The 24,705-nt window shown below is 35.1% G+C and overlaps 1 protein-coding gene across 5 annotated transcripts in view; it reads left to right on the top strand.

Annotated features, from left to right (window-relative positions):
• The window catches only part of LOC116588466 (laminin subunit alpha-2), a 640,912-nt gene that overhangs the window by 396,011 nt on the left and 220,196 nt on the right, over positions 1-24,705 (top strand). For all 5 annotated transcript variants that reach the window (XM_032339558.1, XM_032339559.1, XM_032339557.1 and 2 more), the window contains 7 exons: positions 2,078-2,214; positions 13,365-13,601; positions 14,835-14,978; positions 15,676-15,855; positions 15,964-16,152; positions 16,233-16,366; positions 19,954-20,071. In XM_032339558.1, coding sequence (XP_032195449.1) covers positions 2,078-2,214; positions 13,365-13,601; positions 14,835-14,978; positions 15,676-15,855; positions 15,964-16,152; positions 16,233-16,366; positions 19,954-20,071 — 1,139 coding nt within the window. The remainder of the gene's footprint in view (positions 1-2,077; positions 2,215-13,364; positions 13,602-14,834; positions 14,979-15,675; positions 15,856-15,963; positions 16,153-16,232; positions 16,367-19,953; positions 20,072-24,705) is intronic.

Raw genomic sequence — 24,705 nt, 5'->3', positions numbered from 1 at the left:
CACTTTCAATATATACTTTGTATCATAAAGATAAGCCATTATGTTATTCTGAAAGTTATAACTGTAGATCTTCTAAGAATCTATATATGATCTCTAAGTCAATATCTGTATATACTAAAAATTAAAATGCTGTATTTTAAAATATATTTTTCTTTTTTTAAAGATTTTGTTTATTTATTTATTTGAGAGAGAGAGAGAGAGAGCGAGCCTGAGCAGGAGGAGGAGCAGAGGGGAAAGAAAATGGGGAGAGGGGAGAATCTCAAGCAGCCTCTGAGCTGAGCACAGAGCCTGAGGCAGGGCTCAATCCCAGGGCTCTGAGACCGCAACCCTAGTTGAATCCAAGAGTTGGACCCCCAACCAACTGAGCCAACCAGGCGCCCCTAAAATTTACTGTTCTTTAAATCCAACTCTTACTAACGTGTTCAGTTAATGTGATTTAATGTAATGATACCGTGCATTCAAATACATTCACTACCAGAAACTGTAAGACAGAGAACATTATCCAAAATCATGAAATGGGGATAACATTAAAAATGCAAACTTAGTAGCATTCAAATCCAGAGAAATAAGATAGAAAATAGCCCCAAACAGACAGGATAGCATTCTGGTTGAGGATATGACTTCCACCAAATAGCTTGGATTGGTTTAGTGGCTCCCTGGGTAACTAGTTATGTGACCTCAGCTGAGTGACTGGGTCCTGCTGTCTCTCTACAAAATTCATCTATTTAATCAAGAAAACAATGACATCTAGCTCATGCTTTGTTTGTTTGGTTTTTTTTTTTTTTTTTTAGAATTAGTTGAGTTAATGGCTTTAAAATATTTAGAGTACTGCCTGGCATGTAGGCATCATGTAAGTGTTTATCACTATTAGGATTATTATCAGTATTTAATAGTATTCTGAATTGTGGCAAACATTCTGTTTGGGCAGGGAAAAACTAGCTAATCATTCAAATCTTCTCCCTACTCAGTTTTATGATTCCTCTGAGGAACTGCTTAAAGAATTTCTTTTTGCTGGTAATGAATAGAACCGTCCCAAGACTTTTTTTAGCACATAAATTTGAACAAAATGTGAACTATTTTTCTTCCTGATAAATGGTATGTACAAACTAAGTCCTTTGGCACGAAATTATCAACAACAATAATAATAACAAAAACAACAGCTAACCTTTATTTGGTGTTTATGTCCAGTATTACACTAAACATTTTTCACAGCTGATATAGAATGCTGTGAACAATGATAATTGTGATCCCTTAAAAACTGAACTTACTCAAATATTCTAAATGTATTTCATTTAAAGATTTAATCATCATATAATCAATGCAAAGGTTTCTTAAAATATTCGTTTCTTCTGTCTTAAACCGAGAATCTATGGTATTTCTCCCTTTCACTTCAGTTTGAAACACTGCACTAAAACATACTTACTGAGTCAACTGTAGCTAATAAGTGGCATACAATGCTCATCGTAGGTGAGTGTGAAGCACCTCTGAAACAATTTTTTTCAAATCTTAGTTTTGCATTCTTTGAAAATTTGTACTCTTCCTATCACATAGCTAAGAAAATGAAAAATCTATTGAAAAGAACAGGCTGGTGGTAAACAAAACTCAAAAATATCTTCATATGCACACACAAGCACACACACACACATAACTCATCTGTTTTAAATTTTTTTCAGAGGGCTGTTGCGCTTACTGGTTTTTAATTGCAAAAGAGAGTCATCAGCAGGAAGGAAATATTAATCTATACAGCATAGAAAAATTGGTTTTTAACTTAGAATAACTATAGAAACAAAAATTTAAACTTTATAGTATCTAGATACAGTTAGCATAGAATCTGATATTCCATTTCTTTCTTTCTTTAAACTTAGTTGAAAAACCAAGAATATGTTACTTTTTGAAATTATTAAAAATAATACCATATAATTTTATTGATCAACTGTTCTGTGGAAAATACTGTGATATACAAGATAAATGAGGATTCTTACCCATGATACGGAAAATAAAACAGCACAAATTCCCATATAAACTCAGTACTTTCTATCAGATTTTTACTCTTTTACTATTCTTTCCATCCATGAAGCTTGTGCCTGTTCCCATCTGGGAAATAATTGTGACCCAAAGACTGGTCAGTGTATTTGCCCTCCCAATACCATTGGAGAGAAATGTTCTAGATGTGCACCTAATACCTGGGGCCACAGCATCACCACTGGTTGTAAGGTGAGTTAATTGATTGCTTTATTTTATCCAATCATATTTTAAGAAATTTATTTTGTTAAAGCTTTATAGGCAGGCATTTCAAAGCCAATACTATATTTTAAAACAGTATAGAACTATCAGCAAAGAGTGATTGCAGTCACTATCTCACATTTTACCTGTGGGAGATATGATGAAGTAAGTACACATTTATGAATCTTCATTCATGATTCTTACCAAAAAAGAGGGAAAATTATAATAAAACCAGAAATAGCAATAACTTCATACCTAAGCCAGTGAACTATCTGCAAAGTACAAGGAAATTAGGAACTAATTAGTGGAATTTGCCAAAAATCTATAGTAATTGCCTCCCCCAGTTAGGACTAGGTTTTAATTTTTTTTTTAATTTTATTTTTTCCAGTGTTCCAAAATTCATTGTTTATGCACCACACCCAGCGCTCCATGCAATACGTGTTAAGTAGGTTTCAGTTTTTAAGAAGCAGTTGAGAGGATTCTATGGAGTCCTATTAACAGCCTTGAGCTTGAAAGACTCCTCATTTTTCCCATGGGCATACCATAGAACGTGGCATGACCAGATTCCGTAATGTTATGCTACGTATATAAGGGCTGTTGCAGTTATATCGGTGAGAGATGATCAAAGTGTGGACACAGTCAGTGAGTCTCCATGAAGACGGAGTGGGCTATATTACTGCTGGGCTGACTTGATAAACTCATAGATCTGCAAGCTAAGAAAGAGACACTTTTTAAGGGCGAGTCCTGGGATTTGCTTTTCAGGAAATTAGACGATATTATTTACTGCGAGAAGGATTATAGGAGACTCAAGTTTAGGTAGGAAAGTTGATGAGTTCAGGATTTTTGTCAGTGTTTTATGAAATACTAATTAAATACAACTCACTTATTTAAAGTGGTAAGTTTTGATCAGTGATTATAGTTGTAGAACCATGCCTTGTGTCCCCTTATAGTCCACTTCCTCTTACCCCTCAATCAGCACCAGGAAACTACTGCTTCTCCTTCTATCGCTGTAGTTCTGTAACTTCTACAAATAAATAGAAATCGAGCCATATTCCATGTTGGTGTTCAGGTTTTGTCTTGTTTGCTCTGGGGAGTATTATTTTTGGTCTGGCTTCCTTTACTTCGTATAATGCCTTTGTGATTTATCCACACGGTTGCATATTATCAGTATCTTATTATTTTTAATTGGTATTTTTAATTTTAATTACATTAGCTGAGATGCTATGGCTTATGTATTTACCATTTAAAGGGCATTTGGGTCATTTCCAGTGTGAGGTTATTACGAGTAAGTTTGCTATGAACACAGTGTATAAGTCAAAAGTATAGGTGTAGATATACGATTTCATTTCTCATGACAAGAATACTCCACATCCCTCCCAACACTTCATTGGGGTGTTTATTTACATCTTTGCCTTGTTTTAATGTCCAATGATATTGGGAATAATTTTATTTATTTTCCATTTATATATCTTCTTGGGGGAAATATCTATACAAATCTTTTCTATTTTGGGTCATTAGTTTTCTCAGTAATATGCTGTAAGTGTCCTTTATGTATCCTAGATATAAGTCTTTTAACATATATATGGTCTATAACTGTTTTTTCCCACTATATAGCTTGCATTTTATTTCCTCTATACTATCTTCATCTAATTTTTATGAAGACTAGTTTTTATTGTCTTTTCCTTTCATGGCATGCTTTTTATTTTCTAAGAAGTACATATTTGCTTAAGTCAATATCTAAAGATACTTTTCTTCAAGTTTTAGAGTTTTGGCTTTTACATTTAGGTCCACATTTCACTTTAAGTGTTAATTTTTCTGTTATGGTTTGAGGTAATGGTTATAGTTCATTTTTTAATGGATATCCAATTTTTCTAATATCATTTTTTTAAAGACTGTTCTTCCCCATTGAATTACTTCAATCAAAATAAAATGACTGTATATGTCCTTCAGACATTTCTGAACTCTATTCTGTTTTGTTGACCTATGTCTGTCCTTGGACTAACACAGTACTGTCTAGATCACTGCAGCTTTCTAGCACAGTGTGAAATGAGGTGGCGTAAACTCTCCAACTGTTTTTCATTTCCAGTATCTTTTGAGTACATTGGATCTGTTACATTTCCATATAAATTTTAAAGTAGCTTATCAATTTCTTTATTAAAAGCCTTCTAGGATTTGATTGGGATTACACTGAATCTACAGGTTGAATTGGGAAAAATGAACATTTAAGAATATTGCATCTACAATGTATGAATATGATGAACTTTTTAATTTAGTTGCCTATAATTTTTTCTTAACAATGTTTTATAGGTTTTGGTGTGTAAGTTTTATACATGTTCTGTTAAATTTATTATTGTGCTTCATATTTTTTTTACAAAATGTTATTTGTTTCATTAAAAATGCAATTATTTTTATGTTTAACTTTTTGTACTGCAACATTGCTATACTTATTCTAGTTATTTTTGGTAGATTCATTCGGACTTTCTATGTAGACAATCATACCATCTGCAAACTGAGTTTTACTTCTTCCTTTCCAGCCTGTATAAATGTTGTTTCACTTTCTTGACCTATTGCAGTAAAATGTTGACTTGCACAGACGGGAGCAAATAACCTTGCCTTATTCCTTACGTGAAGTAGAAGGCATTCAGTCTTTTACAATTCAGAATGTTGGTATGTTGTTAGCTGTGTTTTATTTACAGATGCTCTTTATCAGTTTGAGGATATTCCTCCTATTCCTAGCTATTAATTTTATCAAGAATATATGTCCAATTTTAACAAAGTGCATTTTCTATATCTATTAAGATGATCATATGATTTTTTCTTTTTCAGCTGTTAATATGGTAAATCACATTATTTGCTTTTCAAATGTTGACCCAAGTTTACAATCCTCAGATAAATCCTGCTTGATCATGAGGGATTATCTACTTTAAATTATTTTAGATTATGTTTGCTAGCATTTTGTAAATGATCTCTGGGTCTCTGTTCATAAGGAATATTCTTTCACAGTTTGGGGCTTTTTTGGTAGTTTAATGTATAATTTTGTTATTGGGGTACAGCTGGCCTCATGAAATAGATTGGGAAACTTTCTCATAGTTTATGAAGGAGTTTGCATAATTAGTGAAAAACAATAAAAACAAAAATACTTGAGAGAAAAGACAATGAGACCAAAACCTGGTTCTTTGAAATTATTCATTAAATTGGTAATACTCTAAGAAGATTGGTCAAGAAAGTTAAAAGGGAGGAAAGAAATAATCAAAATCAGGAATAAAAGAAGGGACATCATAAGGATCCTGCATACATTAAAAGAATAATATGAAAATAATATGAGCAACTTCAATTAATAAATTTGATAACTACACAAAATAAAAATTCTTTCTTTTGTTTAAAGTTTAATTTTCTCTTGTGTTCCAGGTTTCTTAAGATGAAAGCTTAGATTGTTGATTTGAGATCTCTCTTTTTTTCTTTATTGGTTTATGTTAGTCACTATACAGTGCATCATCAGTTTTTGATGTAGTGTTCCAAGATTCATTGTTTACATATAACACACAGTGCTCCAGGCAATACGTGCCCTCCTTTATACCCATCACCAGGCTCACCCATTCCCCACCCCCTACCCTCTAAAACTCTGTTTGTTTCTCAGAGTCCACAGTCTCTCATGGTTCATCTCCCTTTCCGATTTCCCCCCGCTTCTCTCTTTACTAATACAAGCATTTCATGTTATAAATGTCCTCCCAGGCACTAATTTAGTGGCATCCCACACATTTTGATATGTCGTTTGAATTTTCATTGTTAAAATATTCTTACTTATTTTATTATTTATTTGTGATTCATTGATTAGAAGTATGCTATATCTTTCTGTTATATCTGTATTATAATACATATAACATATTTGGTATAATTTCAGTTTTTTGAATTTCTAGAGATTTGTTGTATGTCTTAAAATAGTGTCCACTTTGGTTAATGTACTAACAAATAATGTATATACTGGTATCATTGGATGAAATCTATAAAAGTCAATTATCCTTAATAATTTTTATGTGTACATATTCTATCAATAACTGAGAGTTTTAATGCTTATGATTTGTCTCTTTTTTTCTTGAGTCCACTCAGGTTTTGATTCATGTATTTTGGAGTGATAATATTACTAGGTGGATACTCATTTAGGATTATTGTATCTGTTTGAAAACTTGTTGCCTTTATGAATATAAAATGTCCCTCTTTATCCCAAGTAATGTTTCTTCTGAAAATTTTCTGATAATCATATAGCCATGGTTCCATCTTTGTTTTTTTTTTTTAGAAAGTTATTTTATGATGTTCAGTTAGCCAACATCTAATACATCATCAGTTTTTGATGTAGTGCTCAACGATTCGTTAGTTGTGTATAACACTCAGTGCTCATCACAACATGTGTCCTCCTTAACACCCATCTTTCTTTTGATTGGTATTTGTCTGGTTTATATTTTTCCAAACTATCATTAATTCCATCTCTTTTCTAATATTTTAATGTTTCTTTTATATAGAATATATTTAAATCTTTGTTGTTGCTCCGATCTTAATTGGATTATTTAACCTTTCCATTTAATGTAAATATCAATATCATTGGGTTAAATCTACATTTCACTGCTCGTTTTGCCTTATCTGCTCTTGCATTCTTTTTTTTATCTCCACATTTGACTTATTAACTCTAAGTATTTTATGTTTTTTGTCTTATCTAGTGATATACATCTTAACTTTTCATAATGTATCCTAAAATACTAATATACACTTTATATTTAGCATCTTAAAACTTTGTAAGAGTAGACCTCTGATTTCCATTTTTTATCCTTTGTTACTCCCTTTCTTGTCCTTTGTCATACACTTTACTCCTATATATTATATATCCTACACTATAATCTTAGGATTTTGGTTTAAATAGTCAGTTATCTTTTTAAAAGGCAAGAATGCTGCTTTTCTGTTTTTCCACATGTACCAATTCCCGTGCTCTTCATTCCTTTGTTACAGACAAATTACTATTTCATATCATGTTTTTTTCTTTCATTAGCTACATCCTAATTATTGCTATTATAACTTCTAGTATTTCAGGTCTACTGACAATGATTATTTCAGTTTTGTGTGTTCAAAAACAGTATTTTTCCTTCATTTTTCAAAGATATTTTTTCTAGGTTTAAAATCCTAATTCCTGGTTTCCAGCAATTTGATTATTCTGTCTTCTTGTGGTTTACTTGTTTATTTCTCATGTGGTGAGTTGCACCTGTTAGATCTGTGGGAACACAGTTTTTACTAAATTTGGAACATTTCCAGCCATTACATCTCCAAATACTTTGCTGTTCTTTTCCTCCATGTCTCCTTCTGGAACTCATTATGTGTATGTTGGTCCACTTTATATTTTTCCACAGCTAACTGAGATTGTGTTTATTTTTTTCATTATTACTTTTTCTGTATTCTTCATTTTTGATAGTTTCTACTGTTAAGTGTCCAAGTCTACTAATATTTTTTCCTGTGGTGTCTAATCTGTTTTTAATATAATTGGTTATATTATTTTTTCATTTCACATTTTTTTATCTGTAAAATTTCTAGTTGGATATTTTTATATCTTTCATTTCTCTCCTTATATTCACATTTCCATTTATTCTCTAGAATATTTAATAATATTTATAAATATTAGCTTTTACAATGATTATCTGCTAATTACACAATTTTTTTTATTTTAATACTATTCCTAATGGTTGATTTTTCTTCTGATTATCAATCATATTTTTTACTTCTCTCCATGCCTGATAATTTTGACTTAGATGCCAGGTGTACATTTTTCACTGTTGCATATTGGTTTTCACTTTATTCCCTTAAAGAGTATTGAACTTTACCTTGGCAAACAGGTTAAATACTCACTGATGCTTGGACCTTTTTAGGCTTTGCTTTTAAGTTTTTGGTTTAGTTGAGTTTTGTTTTGTTTTAGAGAGGGTCTAGAGCAGGCTTTAATCCAAGGGTCATTTAGTTCCACTACTAAGGGGCTAAGTGCATTACTATGTCTTTCTACTCTGGCTGTTGGGAATCGGAATTATTTCAAGCTTTCTGTGAGTTCTAGGAATTTTTTCAGCTTATGGCTTTCCAATTTCTTTTCCCCCTCATCCACATAGACTCTTATCTCATGATACACAGATCGGTACTCAGCCAAAGATTTAAAGGGCCTTCTGCAGATTTCTGGAATACTCTCTGTGTATGACTTTCTCATTTTTAGGAAAATATTCTATTGGCCCCATCAATTCTATCTCAGCTTCTCCAAACTCTGGGTTACAGCCTAGAAAATTTTTCCTGCCCTGCTTCATTTGCTTTCCTTCTCTAGAAATCACAGTCCTGTGCTTCCTGGCATCCACTGTCTGATAATAGTTGTTTCTTAGTTTTCATTTTTTAGCTTTTGGTTTTGTAGTTTGACAGCTTAAAAAAAGAAGATAAACCATGTAAGTGCTTTAAAAACTAAAAGACTGTTTAAAAAGAGGGAATGTTTTCTCATATTAAATGCAGGACAGGCACGTATTGCATGGAGCACTGGTTGTGATGCATAAACAATGAATCTTGGACCTTTTTAAGTTAAAATTTAAAATAAATTAAAAATTAAAACAAGACAGAGGTCAAATAAGATTAGGGTTGACTGTCCATTAAGAGCACTAAATAAGGTCATTTTGATGTTAGTGAGAGTCATTCTAATCAGTCACATTGGGCTGAGAAATATTAGAACATGATGACCAAATTTGGTCTGTTTGACTCCATGGTAGTGCCCTATAGAGCTGTAAATTATTTCTTTTTTCTGCTGACTTAACACACATGCAGACTCTAATCATCTTTACATATATGATAAAGCATTTGAATGCACTGGTCCAGAATACATAATCTAGAGGAAAATAAGAATTTTGATGATTGTTCAAGGAGGTTCAGAGATATGACTTCATTTAGTCATATGATTAAATAAAAACTATACAGGACACATTTTTTTTAGTGCCAATGGCACTGTTAAGTTTCAAGTACATTTTTGGAAACAAAACAAAAACTTCTCAAGAGTTCCAAAGCTTTTTGTGAGTATGAACAGTGCTGTCAGTTTCTATGACTGACTTTTTGCATGTTCAACTATGAATCCAAGCATCTATCCTATCCCTTGGACTCATGAATAAACCCTAAAGAAACTTAAGAGGGTTCCATTCTATCCACAAAATCCTGTGATGTGGCCAAACTCTAATAATCTCCTGAAATTAAAGCTGATGCCTTTTTAAAAAGATTTTATTTATTTATTTGACCGAGAAAGATCACAAGTAGGCAGAGAGCCAGGCAGAGAGAGGCGGGTGGAAAGCAGGCTCCTTGCTGAGCAGAGAGCCCAATGTGGGGCTTGATCCCAGGACCCTGAGATCATGACCTGAGCTGAAGGCAGAGGCTTTAATGCACTGAGCCACCCAGGCACCTCAAAGATGATATCTAATCAGGATATAAATCAAAATGGAATATAGACCAAGTTTCCTTTAAAAAAGTAGTTCTGTGTTTGATACCATTATTTTTACTGGTCGTTGAATAAACATTATGTTGATTGAAGTTGATTGAAAATTTTTGATTACCTTGAACCACTGTTAAAAATCTGAATTTCTGAATAGCTACACACTTCATCATTATTAACAATTACAAAAAAATTCATAGAGTTCTCACAAATATTTATGAGCATGTATTCTACTACTGAAAAATTTGGGTGATTATAATCTAAATGAACAGTGATTTGAGATTTATAGCTTCTTTTTCTTTGTGTCATGGGTAATTTCTCTGTGCTGAAGTGTGAGCATACACATCATTTGAGCTTTCACTGGAATAGAATACAAAGCCTGCCATCTTTCACTAGCAGGGGAGTAGTGCATAAATCCTCTATTGCTAAACAAACATTACATCTAATTATGATTTAAGTTTGATGTTGGCTATAGTGTTATCTAAACATATGGTTAATGGTCCCTTTTATTCTCCACTATAACTTCCTGAATAAACTTCCTGATTTGAAAAGGCCCCAATGTCTACTTGGACTGTCATCTAGTCTTTAAGAATTAGTGCTTTGGTGTTATATAATAAATTGGGTAGCAAACATTTCATATTTTAGTTAAAGGATAAGAATGTCTCATGAGACATTTTAAAATGTATTGCATGACTATAATTTCCATAACATATCATACTTTTCTGTTTCTGATTGTGGCCCATTTTCTTTAAGTGAGTCAAGGAAAAGTCATTTAGGTGAAAGAACTAATTATTCTTATTTTTTAAAGATTTTATTTATTTATTTATTTTAGAGCGAGAGAGTGAGAGAGCATGGGTAGGGAGAGGGACAAGCAGACTCTACACTGAGCATGAAGCCTGACACAGGGCTCCATCCCATAACCTCCGAGATCATGACCTGAACCAAAATCAAAAGTCAGTGCTTAACTGACTGGGCCACAGAGGCACCCCTAATTATTCTTATTTTGAAATCTCATTCTCCATCTGATGTTTCTATAAGGATGAGTTACTTATGGTGACAGCAGTGGGTTATACTATGCTTAGGCAATTATGTCCATGTTTATAATTTAATAAATAATCACATTTTGGATTTTGGGGTTAAAATAACTTAGAGTAGCATTTTTTTTTTCCACTGGATAGCACTGAAGAAATAAAAATACTTAATGATAAAGAAACCAAAAATAATAAGGCCTAGTGACTATTTTAATATCAGAATCTGTGAAGGTATTTCAGCAAACATTTGGACAGGAAAGAGAGGATAGATGGAAACTGGTGATTGTACATCACATCCTAGAAAGAGTCGTCTCATAAGTAGACTACTGTTGGCAAAAGCAGAAGCAGGAATATCCCCGGTAGTAGTGGATATAGGGATCACGCTGAGCAATGAAAGTGTGAGAACTGCAAAGGGATATCCAGCCAGACTTGGATCTGGGAATCTGGCAAGTTGTAATGCATGGAAGTCTTCTATAGAGCTACACAGATAGAGATCTGAGAAGGATAATATAACAGTACCAAAAAGAATCCAGTCATTCATGACAAACAAACACTGCATGGTGGAAAACTCGGACACAAAGAGAGATGGCACCCACGTGGATACCAAGTCAGGACTTCCTTGGAAGACAGAAGCCGTAACAGTTATTTAAAAAGGGAAAGTATTGGGGCGCCTGGGTGGCTCCATAGGTTAAGCCTCTGCCTTCCGCTCAGGTCATGAACTCAGGGTCCTGGGATTGAGTCCCGCAACGGGCTCTCTGCTCAGTGGGAAGCCTGCTTTCCCCTCTCTCTCTGCCTGCCTCTCTGCCTAGTGGTGACTCTCTTTCTGTCAAATAAATTAATTAATTAAAAAATAAATAAAAAGGAAAAGTAGAATATAAAGAATTGTTAACTGGTTAAAGGTGCTTAGTTACTCAAAAAGCATAAAAGAAGGATATAGGGAGACCTGAAGTAACAGGTATAAAAGAGTAGCTACTATTTTTAGGCTGAGTGAGGGTGAACAGAGTTTGTCGACAAGGGCTGGTCTGTAGATGCTGTCCACCATTGCTGTAGGATGTGAGCATCCTGGAGATGCTTGTCATGGTCAGAGCACGTGTGCAGACCAAAGCTTCTCAGACAGCTGCCAGTAGGGAGAGACTGGCCAGCTGAGATTCTCTTTGAACTACTTGGCTCTCATACTAAAAAGTAAAATAATAATAATGACAATGGTAATGACGAACCAGAAACTAGAACAGAAGACCTCAATGGCCTTATTAGGTCTCCCCAGGACCCACTCTTGACTAAGCTTAACATTTTGCTACCTAATCACAGAGAAATGTCTACAGGGACCAAGGAGAGTATCATCAAGCAGGACAAGGAAGGAGGGAATTTAGAGCTCAGAGACAGTAGATTGATCCTTGCTACTGCTGATCTCTGAAAATTATTTATTCCAAGATCCTAAATGGCATTCTAAAATGTGCTTGGCATTTTCATTAAATCGTTATGAGAGATGAGCTCTATAAATCAAGAGCAGAAAGACTTAAAGAATATAGGACGAAAAGACACACAGAGGAGCACAAATTGAAACTGAGGTAGGTGAAATAAATTATGGAAATACAGCTAAAAATGCAGTAGTGTAATTAAAAATGCATTGGTGGCAAATACATACAATGGAATTTTCACTGTGGAAAATGTGCACTATAAAATGGTCAACAGGTCTGAGTGGCAAGTAGGAAAACGGTTGCAGAGAACATGAAGATATCACGGACTGGGCAGACAGACCAAAGCGGTGTAGTTTGAGAATTGTAGGTGATCCTGAAGAAGCAAATGGGAAAATGAGGACAGAAGCAAAAACCAAAAATAAAATTAAATGAAAAAAAACAAAAATAAATTTAAAATGAAAAAATACAGTTCTCAAACTGAAACAACTCATCAGATTCCAGTATATTAGTAAAAAAAAAGACTCAAACTTTTAAAAATGCTAGCAAAATTTTGAATTATGTAAATAAAGAGAATAATCCTATGCAGACCTAGGAAGAAGAAAATAAGTTACCAGCTAAGCACCTCAAATCAGGCTTGTCTGCAAAACAAAATGCCAGAAACCAACATTCTAGCTAGATGTCACTTTCGTGAGTTCTCTTGCCTTCCCCAAATCTAGTTTGGCGCTCTTGGTATGTTCTCGGAGACTTCTACACTTCTCCTATTATATAATTCTTATTTCGTTTTGCTGTATATGTATTTACTCACTTGTCTCCCTCTGTTAGACTCTGAGAAAAGTCTCTTTACAGCTTAAATTCTGTAAAAATGAGATCATAAGTTAAAATGACTGGTCTAAAGTTCAGTCTTCAAAACAAAAAGTGGTTGAGGAAAACCCTATCTACCTCCTCCTTGCCACAAAGACAGGAAAAAAACACGCATTCTCTTTATTCAGTAGGATTACGGTTTATGGACCCTCATCTATTTTAGTAAATGCAGGAAGCAGTTTTAATGTTATGTTCAGTGGTGTTTCCCAAGTGACTAAACTAGCACAGTAAAAAGCATGTAATAGACACATGATGAATATGTGTTTAATGGAAGCATAGAAACATTCAAATTAAAATTTTAAGCTATTTTCCATGAAGTGGTGTTAATGGTTGCTGTTTTTATCTCCTCCATAGGCTTGTAACTGCAGCACAGTAGGATCCTTGGATTTCCAGTGTAATATAAACACGGGCCAATGCAGCTGTCACCCCAAGTTCTCTGGTGCCAGATGTACAGAGTGCAACCGAGGTCACTGGAATTACCCTCACTGCAGTCCCTGCGAGTGCTTCCTGCCTGGGACTGATGACAGGACCTGTGACTCAGAGACTAAAAAGTGCTCCTGTATTGATCAGACTGGGCAGTGCACCTGTAAGGTGTGGTTGTTAAAATACACTAAAGGAAAAACCTTCCCTGGGTTCTCTTTCCATTGGCCACTTTTGACTTCACTCAGTGGTCATGACTCACGCTTCACTACATTAAAGAAATAGATAAACAAAAATTCATTGCCAGACACAGTTTTTATTCATATATGTTCATTTGCGTACAGATAAGCACCGCTCTCTAAGAACTTACTTTCAACCCAAATCCAACTTCATTTCCAGTCGATAGAGATGATATATTTTTAATGATAAAGTGGAATTTTTCTTTACATATTTGCTTTGCTTAAACAGGAATAATTTGGGAAGGAAAAAAATGAATGTTCTCTTAAGCATCATCAGAGAAAAATCACAGCTAGATAATAGGGCTTCTAAAAAACCATTTCTCTTCAAATTAATCCATAATCACTGTACACTGAAAAATATATTTACTGCTGTGGAAGTTCAGTAAAATTTCATCACATATAAACACTGACATAACAAACAGTGACTACGTGCAAAATTCAGCTCATTAATATTGTTAAATGATGTAGAAAAACAGCCAATTAAAAAGGATAAGAGGGATTTTTCCCCCTTAGATATTTCTAAAAATCAGTCCCAGGATAAATGCAGTGAATACTGTGTCAGAGGTATCTTCATGAAAAAAGTCTATGCTAGAGGGACGGAGGACATAGGAAAATGAAATCCAGAAAGTGATTATTAAAATAGTCTTCCAAATTTAGGGAAATGGCAGCATTTGCCATTGAAGCCTCCAGACAAAACACAAAGTCCAATGCTGTATTATTACATATTATAATTATAAATCGTATTTAATATGCACTTGGTGTGCATATATACACTGTAGAATGATAGTTCTATAAGCCTATATTTTAACACCCTGCCTGTTTTTTACAACTTTGTATCACACCACTGGGAATCAATGTCTCTGTTTTACTTTTGAAATTCTCCTGACTCTTTCCTATTGTTCACAGAGGATATTAGGAAATGTGTTGTTTAGATCTTAAAACCAATACACAGTAGCCTCTGCAATGTATTTATGTATAAACAAAGCCCTTTATAGACTTCTGAAATCCTAACAATGAAATTAACTTAACTACATGTGCCATTTGAGATGTGAGTCTCCTACTCAGTGTTTCTTTTTGGTTAATTAAGAAGAAGCATTACTCATTCTCAAGCTTATTTTTCTCATAATCTCATTATGGACCCTGAGGAACTCTGCTCTCCCTTCAGGTGAATGTAGAAGGCATCCACTGTGATAGGTGCCGGCCGGGCAAATTTGGACTTGATGCCAAGAACCCACTTGGCTGCAGCAACTGCTATTGCTTCGGGGTTACTACCCAGTGTTCTGAAGCAAAAGGACTGATCCGCACGTGGGTGAGTAAGGAACCGCTGAGCCATGTAATGGTACAATGTCAGTTCCTGCTTGTATCTTTCAGCCAGGCACTGAGGGATAGGATGCAATAGGAAAACAACTACAGAAGCCTTTCCCATGTGCACATTTAGAACTGGGGCCTGTGACATTAGACAGTTGGGATAAATGCCTTTTTTTTTAAAGTCCTAAAAATAACTCACTTATTGTTGATAAGGAAGTAGATGCCAAGGGCGAAAGGGAGATGTTGCAACTGAGGCATTATAGTCTAGGGATGGGCGGAAGCTGCATCCCTGAGAGTGAGGGCCCCCGAGCATGAATGCGGTCAGGTGCTAAGGCAGTCACGAAAACCAGAACTTGTTGCATGTTCCCTCGAACCTGCCTTAGAGAATCACAGTCTTTTAGGGGGGCAGCGTGTTCATTCCTACTTTTATTTTTCTCTAACTCTTCCCACTTTTAAGTTCTATCTTTTATTAGTGTAAAAGACCAATTTTCACAGATGTTGTAGTTCTTACTGTGCAAACAAGGCAGAAAGACTCATCCCCTACCCCGGTGGTTCATGTGACACGAGTTTTGTTTCTCATCACAACACCTCCTCAGATCAAGAATGGGGCTACAGAGAGACACACGGTCCCTAACTTAGTTTTCAAGGAGTGCAAAGGATTGGAGCTTAGCCCCTGCTGTGTTTTGATGCCCATGTAGGTGACTCTGCAGCCTGAGCAGACCATTCTGCCCCTGGTAGATGAGGCCCTGCAGCACACCACTACCAAAGGCATTGTTTTTCAACACCCAGAGATTGTGGCACACATGGACCTGGTGAGACAGGAACTCCGTTTGGAACCTTATTATTGGAAGCTTCCAGAACAGTTTGAAGGAAAGAAGGTAAGGACGAGAACTTTGAAGTCATAGGAGAACAAAGTAAGATATGTTTTTGGAATCACGCCATTTGGGGCTTTATCTGACATCTCATTCCTCATTTTATTTTGGTAGTTGATGGCCTATGGCGGCAAACTCAAGTACGCAATCTATTTTGAGGCTCGGGAAGAGACAGGTTTTTCTACCTATAATCCTCAAGTTATCATTCGAGGTGGTACCCCGACGCATGCTAGAATTATCGTCAGGCACATGGCTGCTCCTCTAATTGGCCAACTGACACGGCATGAAATCGAAATGACAGAGGTGAGCTTATTAGTTTGGTGCAAGGATGCCAGTGGTTTTGCGTTTAGTTTCATCAAAGTGGTTTCTTTTCCTATTAACAGAAAGAATGGAAATATTATGGTGATGATCCTCGAATCAGTAGAACGGTGACCCGTGAAGACTTCTTGGATATTATATATGATATTCATTATATTCTTATCAAGGCAACCTATGGAAACATCATGAGACAAAGCAGGTAAACTGTAATAGAATCAAAGTTCAATTCTTATTTTAAAGTCGATAGGTAAGATCAGTAAGACACCTGATGGAAAGATTTAGAAGTGTTTGGTTTGGGAGTGTAATGATAGAGGACAAGTCAAGGACGGCTTCCAGGTCACCTGGCAGAAGAAACTACCGATTCCCACCAACGTAAAATAGGATGAGAAGCAAGTTTAAGGGGGGAGAAAACATCAAAGTCACCTTTGACCTGGTGAGTTTTAGGTGCCAGTCAGAAATTCAGAAGAAAAAGCCCTGCAGAGTAGAGATAGATAACTGTTGTGCTATAAACAGATTACAAGATTGCTGAGAAAGTAACCCCCTTCAACCTTCAGGGGAGCCAGGCAGGGTCAAGTTGGGCTCGTCTTTTCCAACGGTGAGCATTCTCAAGGTTCATCCCAGTGTGCTCTACAATATTGTCCCTTTCACTGTGCATCATTATGTGGAAAGATTGGAAGTCACACCAAATGAAGAAGAACAGAAGAATAGTAATAATAAATGTGATGTCATGGGAGCCAAAGGATAAGAATATTACAAAGGACTCTAGTTTTGTCTAACCCAAAGAGGCCAATTAAAATGAAGCTTTTGAGACTGACACTTGGGATTACAATGGTGCCATTCGTCATACCAATTTCTGTAGAATGCTGGAGCAAATCTCAAAGTTTTAAGCTGTGAATGAGATACAGTGACACTAAGAGTATGGGTATAGACTATTATTTTCCATGAACAAAAATATAAAAGGGAGGAATGAGATAATAAGGAGTAAACATGTTCACAAACCCTGAGGGAAAGGGGTTTATAGCAAGATATACATTAAAAAGAATAGGATAAAGAAAAAGTAGATAATGGAGAAGCCAGATTTCAACATGAGCACACATGATCATTTTCTAGAGTGGAAGGGACAATTTAGCCAATGAGTTAAAATGAGGAATTGCTCACTTGTAGCTAAATTTCCTTTATTGGAAGCAGAAAGTTGAGTTCCGACACAGGGTCTCACTTTCTCTGGCATGTCAGTTTCTCTATCATTTCCTGCTTGAAAACAGTATTATGTAATAAATTTGTAGATCAGTTTAGAAAAAAATAAAGCAATTGTGAAGTCCCTTATTGACAGTCAGTGAATATATAAATCCCATATTTTGGATGTTTAGACTACAAGAAACATAGATTTTTGTTCTTTGTTGCAAAAGCTCCATATCGTTCTTCTGATTGTACCATAAGTAGGGACTTTGGGTAAAAGAATAAATCAAAAATCAAAATTCACTTTCAAATTTGTATCTCTTTCATGCCTTTTTCCTATTTCTCACTTCTAAGATTATTTTATGTGAAATAATTTAAAAATAAAGGCATGCATCAAAAATATACTGTCAGCAATATCATTAATTATATGAAAATATCAAGTGTAAATCAGGTGGCAGAAGCCAAGACATGTTTGTATGTCCTGGGAGACAGCAGATAAATTTGTGAGGGTGGAAATAAATAATTATTTTGCAAATTCTTCCATACCACAGTGAGTTTGGTAGCACGTGGAACATTTGGTTAGTGGAACTGATAGAAAATATATTGTCATCCGTTTTTCATTTTACTTTCTTTCCTTCCCTCATACTGATTCCATTTTATGGGGGAAAGACCACCTTTATTTTGGTCTTCCCCCACCCAGCCCCATAAGTCCTTTCTCTTATATGATTCATAGACCTCCCTAAATAAAATTCTTTGGTTTAAGAGGTCATTTTGTGAAGCTTAAGGATCAATCAATAAATAAATCACTTGTTCAAAGCTTAATAAAAATTAAAGCCATTGACTATCAACAATAAGAATAAAGAAAGCAATGGATCAGCACTTAATTTTCTAATGCAGTAGAATTGTGACAATATATAGTCAAATATAGTGAAATATATATATTTATATATAGTTAATATATAGTCATATATGTGCATATATATGCATATATATAGTCAACATATAAAAAATATATATAGTCAATATATAGTGAAAAATATATTTGAATCTTCCCTCTAAAATAGTTAGAACATAACCCTGCATCTTTGTTCAGTTACAAATAAAATAGTCTCAGAAGCAGAGCGTTTGAGAGTTTTACATGTAGTTTGAGACTTACATAATGTCAATGCTGACATTGCCTTTTTTTCTTCACTTTTGTCTTCTCTTACATTCATTTCAAGGACATAACAACTTTGCATTTCAGTATTCACTTAAATAGAAGCCTGAGTTAGCCCAAATCCCTGATTCAAGCAAAATAATTGCTCTTTTATCCCCTGAGAAAAACCAGGTGCATTGCAGAAATATCTGTTGTTGACACACAATTCAAGTTTTACTCAGTTTTTTAAATACTCACTAGCTTGTTGTGTGTGTGCGTGTGGGAGAGAAGGAAAGATGATGTTAGCAACTCCTCATGTTATGAAATACCACACAATGCCAACAGAGAGGACTCACGAACAAACCTCAAGTGACCTTCTCACTCCCACAGAGAATCCAGGGGGACATGAAGGTAGTCTTCCTTACAGGAGGGGCGTGGTTTGTTTATAGATCAAACAGCTTTGTTAACTAGAAGGAGGGGAGAGTGAAATCTGAATTTTAATTGAACATGTGTTTCATAAAGGCTGACTGATCTTCAGAGTGCAGATTACAATCTACGAAGTCAGGGTGTGCATTCATAATTCATTGTCAATAAAACCTACCTATGCTTGTTATAAAGTTTATGATTCAAGCTCCTCAAGCTATTGGAGGTGACTTTTGGTGAAGAAAAACTATTCATTTTCTCATTTAAAAGTTTATTTGCAGAACATTTCATGTTACCAGTTAGTCAGTCATGAAATAGTCTGAGTTTATGGACCGCATATATTTTTTAATGCTTCATTTCAAGTGAACGTAAAAGGTATCAACATTTTCACTAGGAATATATTTTTTTCAACTATAAGGACCTTCCTACCAATAGGAAGGGTGAGTTAAGTTCGTTGAAGGATTTATTTAATAAAATGAACAAAGTCACTAATCTGAAATCTTCCTTTTCCTTTATCCAGTAAGATCAATATTACTGGATTATCTTCAATCATTGTTTTCTTTACGGTTTTCTGAAGTTCTTGAAAGGACAGCCAGACTCAAGAGGAAGAAATCGGGCTAGTTGTAAATTAAAAGCAATTTCACTAGTGACCACAGGAGATATTCTAATGGGGAATGACCTTGGTTTGTCTGTTTGAAGGAATATAAATGTCTAATTAATTGCCCATGTCTACCTGAAGCCACTCACATTTTAAAATGTGGGGGAAAAGATCCTTATAATAACTTCTCCACAGGACATCAGACATCTAATTTACTAAACTCCTTATGATTTATGTGAATATTTTGCTAATGTGTAATCCCAGCCTTTGAGGAAGGCAAGATGCAGGGATATGATGTTGCGTGTGAGTCCCTGGATTTAGGCAACTTGAAAACCATAAGACAGGCTTGAGGTTATTGTCAAAAACCTGAGAAGACTCTTTTTGTAGGATTGGGTGTTTATGACATGAGCTTAATTTACTGGTGTGATAATCTAAGTATACTCACTGTTTGCAGGATTTCTGAGATCTCGATGGAGGTAGCCGAACAAGGAGGCATAACAGCGGTGACGCCTCCAGCTCGCTTGATAGAAAGATGTGATTGTCCCCCAGGCTATTCTGGTTTGTCTTGTGAGGTAAGCTGACTACTGCTAACCTGCATAAGCTCAACTCACCTAACCAGCCAAACAGAAATAACTTTCAGAACTAGTCTGGGTGCAATCAGTTTTCCTTGTTCATTGCATATCCTTAACCTATTTTTTTTTTTTTTAACTTCCACTCACAGCATGAAACACCATGAGATGAGTATGGTGTTATTGTGACCTAGAAGTAGGAATCACATCTGAAGGGTAATATTTGATGAAAATTAAAAGATTTGTAAAAATACAGAGCAGTCAAGAAATAAGAATGTTTTCATAAGGCACCTTTATTATATCTGAGCCATTTTCTCACCACCTCTTCTGAATGGCTAAAGACATTTAAGCTGCAGTGATTATGAGATAGGATTATATTGGGTTTTGAAAGATTGTTTTTATACGGAACATGACAAAACACAGGCACTGAATAGCAGACTGTTCCCTTCAACATAAGCTTCTCAGAAGGACATGTACTGTTCCCACAATGCCACTATCATCCAGTCATTATATATTTTTTTAAATTGCTTTTGCTCTCTGAGAGTTTCCCCTGATTATCTTTAAAACTGGCATATTTTCTAGATCTTTATCCTCTGGAAGTCTGTTTGACTTTTGCAAATATTAAGTATTAATAGGAAGAATATAATATAGGGGGAAAGAAGAATAGGTGGGAAACTGGCCTGAGTTGGAATCTTGACTTCACTCTCTACCAGGACTGAGACCTTGCACGATTTACTAAACCTCTTTGGGCTTCAGCTGGTAAACCTCCAAGTCCCTTACTGCCACCACACTCACCCGTCTCCTGCAGACCTGTAGTCCTCCCCAAAGTGCAACAACCAAAAGCAAAGGAAGGGTAACCAAGATCTTCTCCAGCCCTGCAGCGGAGATGCCTTCCTGGTAGGCACATTGATTGAGGCCCATGGCATAGCTGGTTAGATATGCTTAATACCTCTCCCACCAGCAGCTGATGAATCATATGAAGACAAAATGAGCTATGGCCCTAGAGCACTATTACAGTAGTAGTCAATGCTGGTTGATGTTAATAGAATTATTGTGGAATAATTAGTTATATATCCATGCACTGATTTCTTTATAGAAAACAGTATGCATCTTTTGTAAACAGGATTTGATGAGTTTTATTGAGTATGGCTCATAAGGCAGGTGATGGCACCAGCTCAAAACTAAAGTAACTTAAAAATAATATAATTTTCTTGAGATGTAGCATGCTATAGTGAAAAGAAAAGGAGTTTGGTTTCAGTGAATCCTCCCTAGCTCCATAGCTGGGACAGCGCATTCAGGGTTTGTTACTGGCCCTTAGGATTTTTACTTGTAGAATCATCATGAGGATTGATTTAAATGAGAACATGTATTGCATGGAGCACTGGGTGTTATACATAAACAATGAATCCTGGAACACTACATCAAAAACTAATGACGTGCTGTATGGTGACTAACATAACATAATAAAAAATAATAATTAAAACAAATATGTGTGTGAAAGCCCTATTATAAACTGAAATGCTATTCAACTTCATTACCGTTATATAAATTCCATGTTGTTCAGAGAACAATTTCAAAAGAACAACTGCAAATATCTTTGAAACATACTTGGAATAATTTTATAACTTTGTGGCTGCTCCAAAAGGCAATATTCATATGACTGTGTCTATTTTGATGTAATAAATAATCAAATAGTCTACCTCATTTTGAAATCATAACTCCTACCTATACATATAGGCACTTGTACACATACATATCACAGTTAGATGCATAACAAACCAAAATACACATATGCACACACAGTGTAGATGTAAACAATGAGACCGTGAATGTGGCTGCCTTTCCAAAGAGCATGAAAGAGTTAAAGGAAGAAGACAGAAGGATTTGAGATTTTTCTACACAAGTGGAATTTTTTCCCAAGAAGCATATGGCTATACCTTTGGTTTACTGTTTGACCTTGGTAAATTCTTTAATTGTTATAGGCCTTCATTGCTCTATAGTTATCCAATCTATAAAATAACAGGTTGGGTTTGAAGTTCTAAAATTCTCTGGTTCTGCTATATTATTTAGCTATGAAAGGTATTAAGTAAGTAGTCAAGATTGATCTTTAACCATCTTGAAGAGAAAGCTATACCGCAGCTATATTTTTTTCTGCATGTATTTAAAAAGAACACTGTTCATTTACAAATAAAATATGAGTAGAGTAGCAAAGTGTTTTAATGCAGTCTACCTTCCATTCCATATTTTAAATGTTAAAAACTCTTTTTACTGTGATTGGTAGGCTTTTTCAATAGCATATTCTAAAACATGCTTTTCCATTAATCTTAGTAATTTTCCATCATTATATGAAAATACATATTAGCACAAATAAAGAAACTTATAAATGAAGAAGATTAAGAAAACTAGGAACACATACAAACCAACATCTGCATTGGTGGCTTCACCTATGTCCTGTGAATTTCACTTAAGCTCCTATTTACAGACAATAATTACAGTAATATCCTAGTGTTGAGATTATGGGGATAAAGGCCTATCTCTCATAATAAGGTGCCTGAGGTGTTCTCCACATCCCATTGCTTCTAATCCATTATACATCTTATTTATAATTCATCTTGATTCTAAAGTGTAATTACCCAAGCATAAAATCTAATCATCGAAGCAACAGCTAAGGACAGTTCTGAAATAATACCTCCCATTCCAGTAACATATGCTTTGGGTCTTGAATACACAAAGCAATTCCTTTACAATATTTTTGCCAAATGTATGGTATTCTAGAGACATTTGTATTTACAAGCTCTTCATTTCCTGTTTTCACCCAAAATGTGGTTGCAAATAAATAGAATTAAGTGTTAGTTATGGCCAATAATAGCCAATTTGAAGACACTTACCCTTTGCCTGTTACCTGTCATCTCATGATGCTTCGGCATCCTGTTCATTGAGAATGTTAGTTCTAGAAATACGCGTTTGTTACAACCTATGATTTAAAGTAAAGATCAGATTACCTTTAGAAGTCAAATAAAGACTCAGTTTCCTTACCACATTTGTTGGTGTGGGAGCCACTGAGATTATAGCTGGTTCTCACCATTGTCTGAGTTCACATGATTGTCCAACTGACTTAAACTGACCTAAACTCAGGTTGGGTTGTATGTAGAACTGGAAATAGCAGTGAGTATGTGGTTCTCTACAATTAGATCATGTTGATCAAATACTTGCAGATGATCTCTAGATCATATGTTTGCAGTTCAACCTCTCTCTCCTCACCCTCATGTTGTAACAGGGCTTCTGGCTCACCGTTGAATGGCTGTTGTCTACTGGGTCACCACTGAGAAGCTGTAACTTTTGGCTACTAAAAAATAATTTTTTACATCTCCCCAAAATGTACACCTATTATCAAGTCATAAAACTCATAAGACAAAATAGTGAAAATAGACATTTTTTCTTCCATATGCACATTTTGCTTGGGATACCTTTTACCAGTTTTATTATACATGGAAGACCCAGAGATTGCTTTCATGTGCATAAAAATATTAAGGCACATGGTATGGATAAGTAGGCAGACATGGATATTCTGTTACCCAATGCAATGTAAAACAATTACTGCTGTTTTTATTTTTAGTCTGTCTTCAATGACTGTATTTAAAAAATTATCTGGAATAGAGGCATCTCTGTTGATTTATTGTATGTGAAGCTCCAAACATACATTACCTTCTTTAATACTCACAACAAAAAAACCAACTTACCGTTTACTGAATGCTTATTGTATCCTGCAAAACACCAAGCACTGAGTACGTATTATGATCCCCATGTTATGGATGAGGAAATGGAAGCCCAGGCAAGTTACAGAACCTGCCCACAACCACACAACTAGAAAACAGCAAAACTGCAATTTGAGCACGATTAAGTCTGTTTCAAAAAACCTAGATGCACTTACATCCTTAACTCTAATGTTCTACAACATCTTCATATCCCAGTTGAGGAAACTGAAGCCTGCAGTATTCAACACCTGCATAAAATCATATTAGTAAGCGATGAACAAGAATGAAACTGAGGATTGCCTGATTGTGAAACCCCCATGAGGATATAAGATAGGGTTTCCACAGGCAACAGGCACAAGTGTTGTTCTTGTTAAAGTCTGAGGAGAGAGGTGGGAGATGTTGTGTAACTCTGCACCTGGACCTGTGGGTTCTCTATTCTCTTTGTCTCCATCCTCTCACATTGTTGTGCAAATGAGACTTGAACATTTTGATGAAATGCCATATTATGAAAATAAAGATAGAAAGACAGCAGAAGACAATGAATAACTCTATGAATAACTCTAGCACAAGGAAAGAGAACTTTGTAAAAGTTTGAGTTAGGAAAAAAGGAACAGTGTTTATTTGTTTTTTTTAAATTCTCCATTTGTTTCAGGAAGGATTGTAGATAGGACTTGAAAAAATGCTATTATCTTTCCTTTTTTATTCTGACTCAAGCATGATCATTTCATAAATGTTGCCTCAGTTCACTGAGAACATTTGATATTGAAAGACTCAAAAATACCAAAAAGTGGAAAGAATAAATACAAAACAGATCTAAGAAAGAAGGGGATTAAAATGGAATAAATATATCCAATTCCTTTAAGAGTATTTTAAGGTTCTAAC

The sequence above is a fragment of the Mustela erminea genome, chromosome 4, assembly GCF_009829155.1.
Source record: "Mustela erminea isolate mMusErm1 chromosome 4, mMusErm1.Pri, whole genome shotgun sequence".
NCBI lineage: Eukaryota > Metazoa > Chordata > Mammalia > Carnivora > Mustelidae > Mustela > Mustela erminea.
The sequence above is the reverse complement of the archived record's forward strand: the minus strand, read 5'-3'. Positions and strand labels throughout refer to the sequence as shown.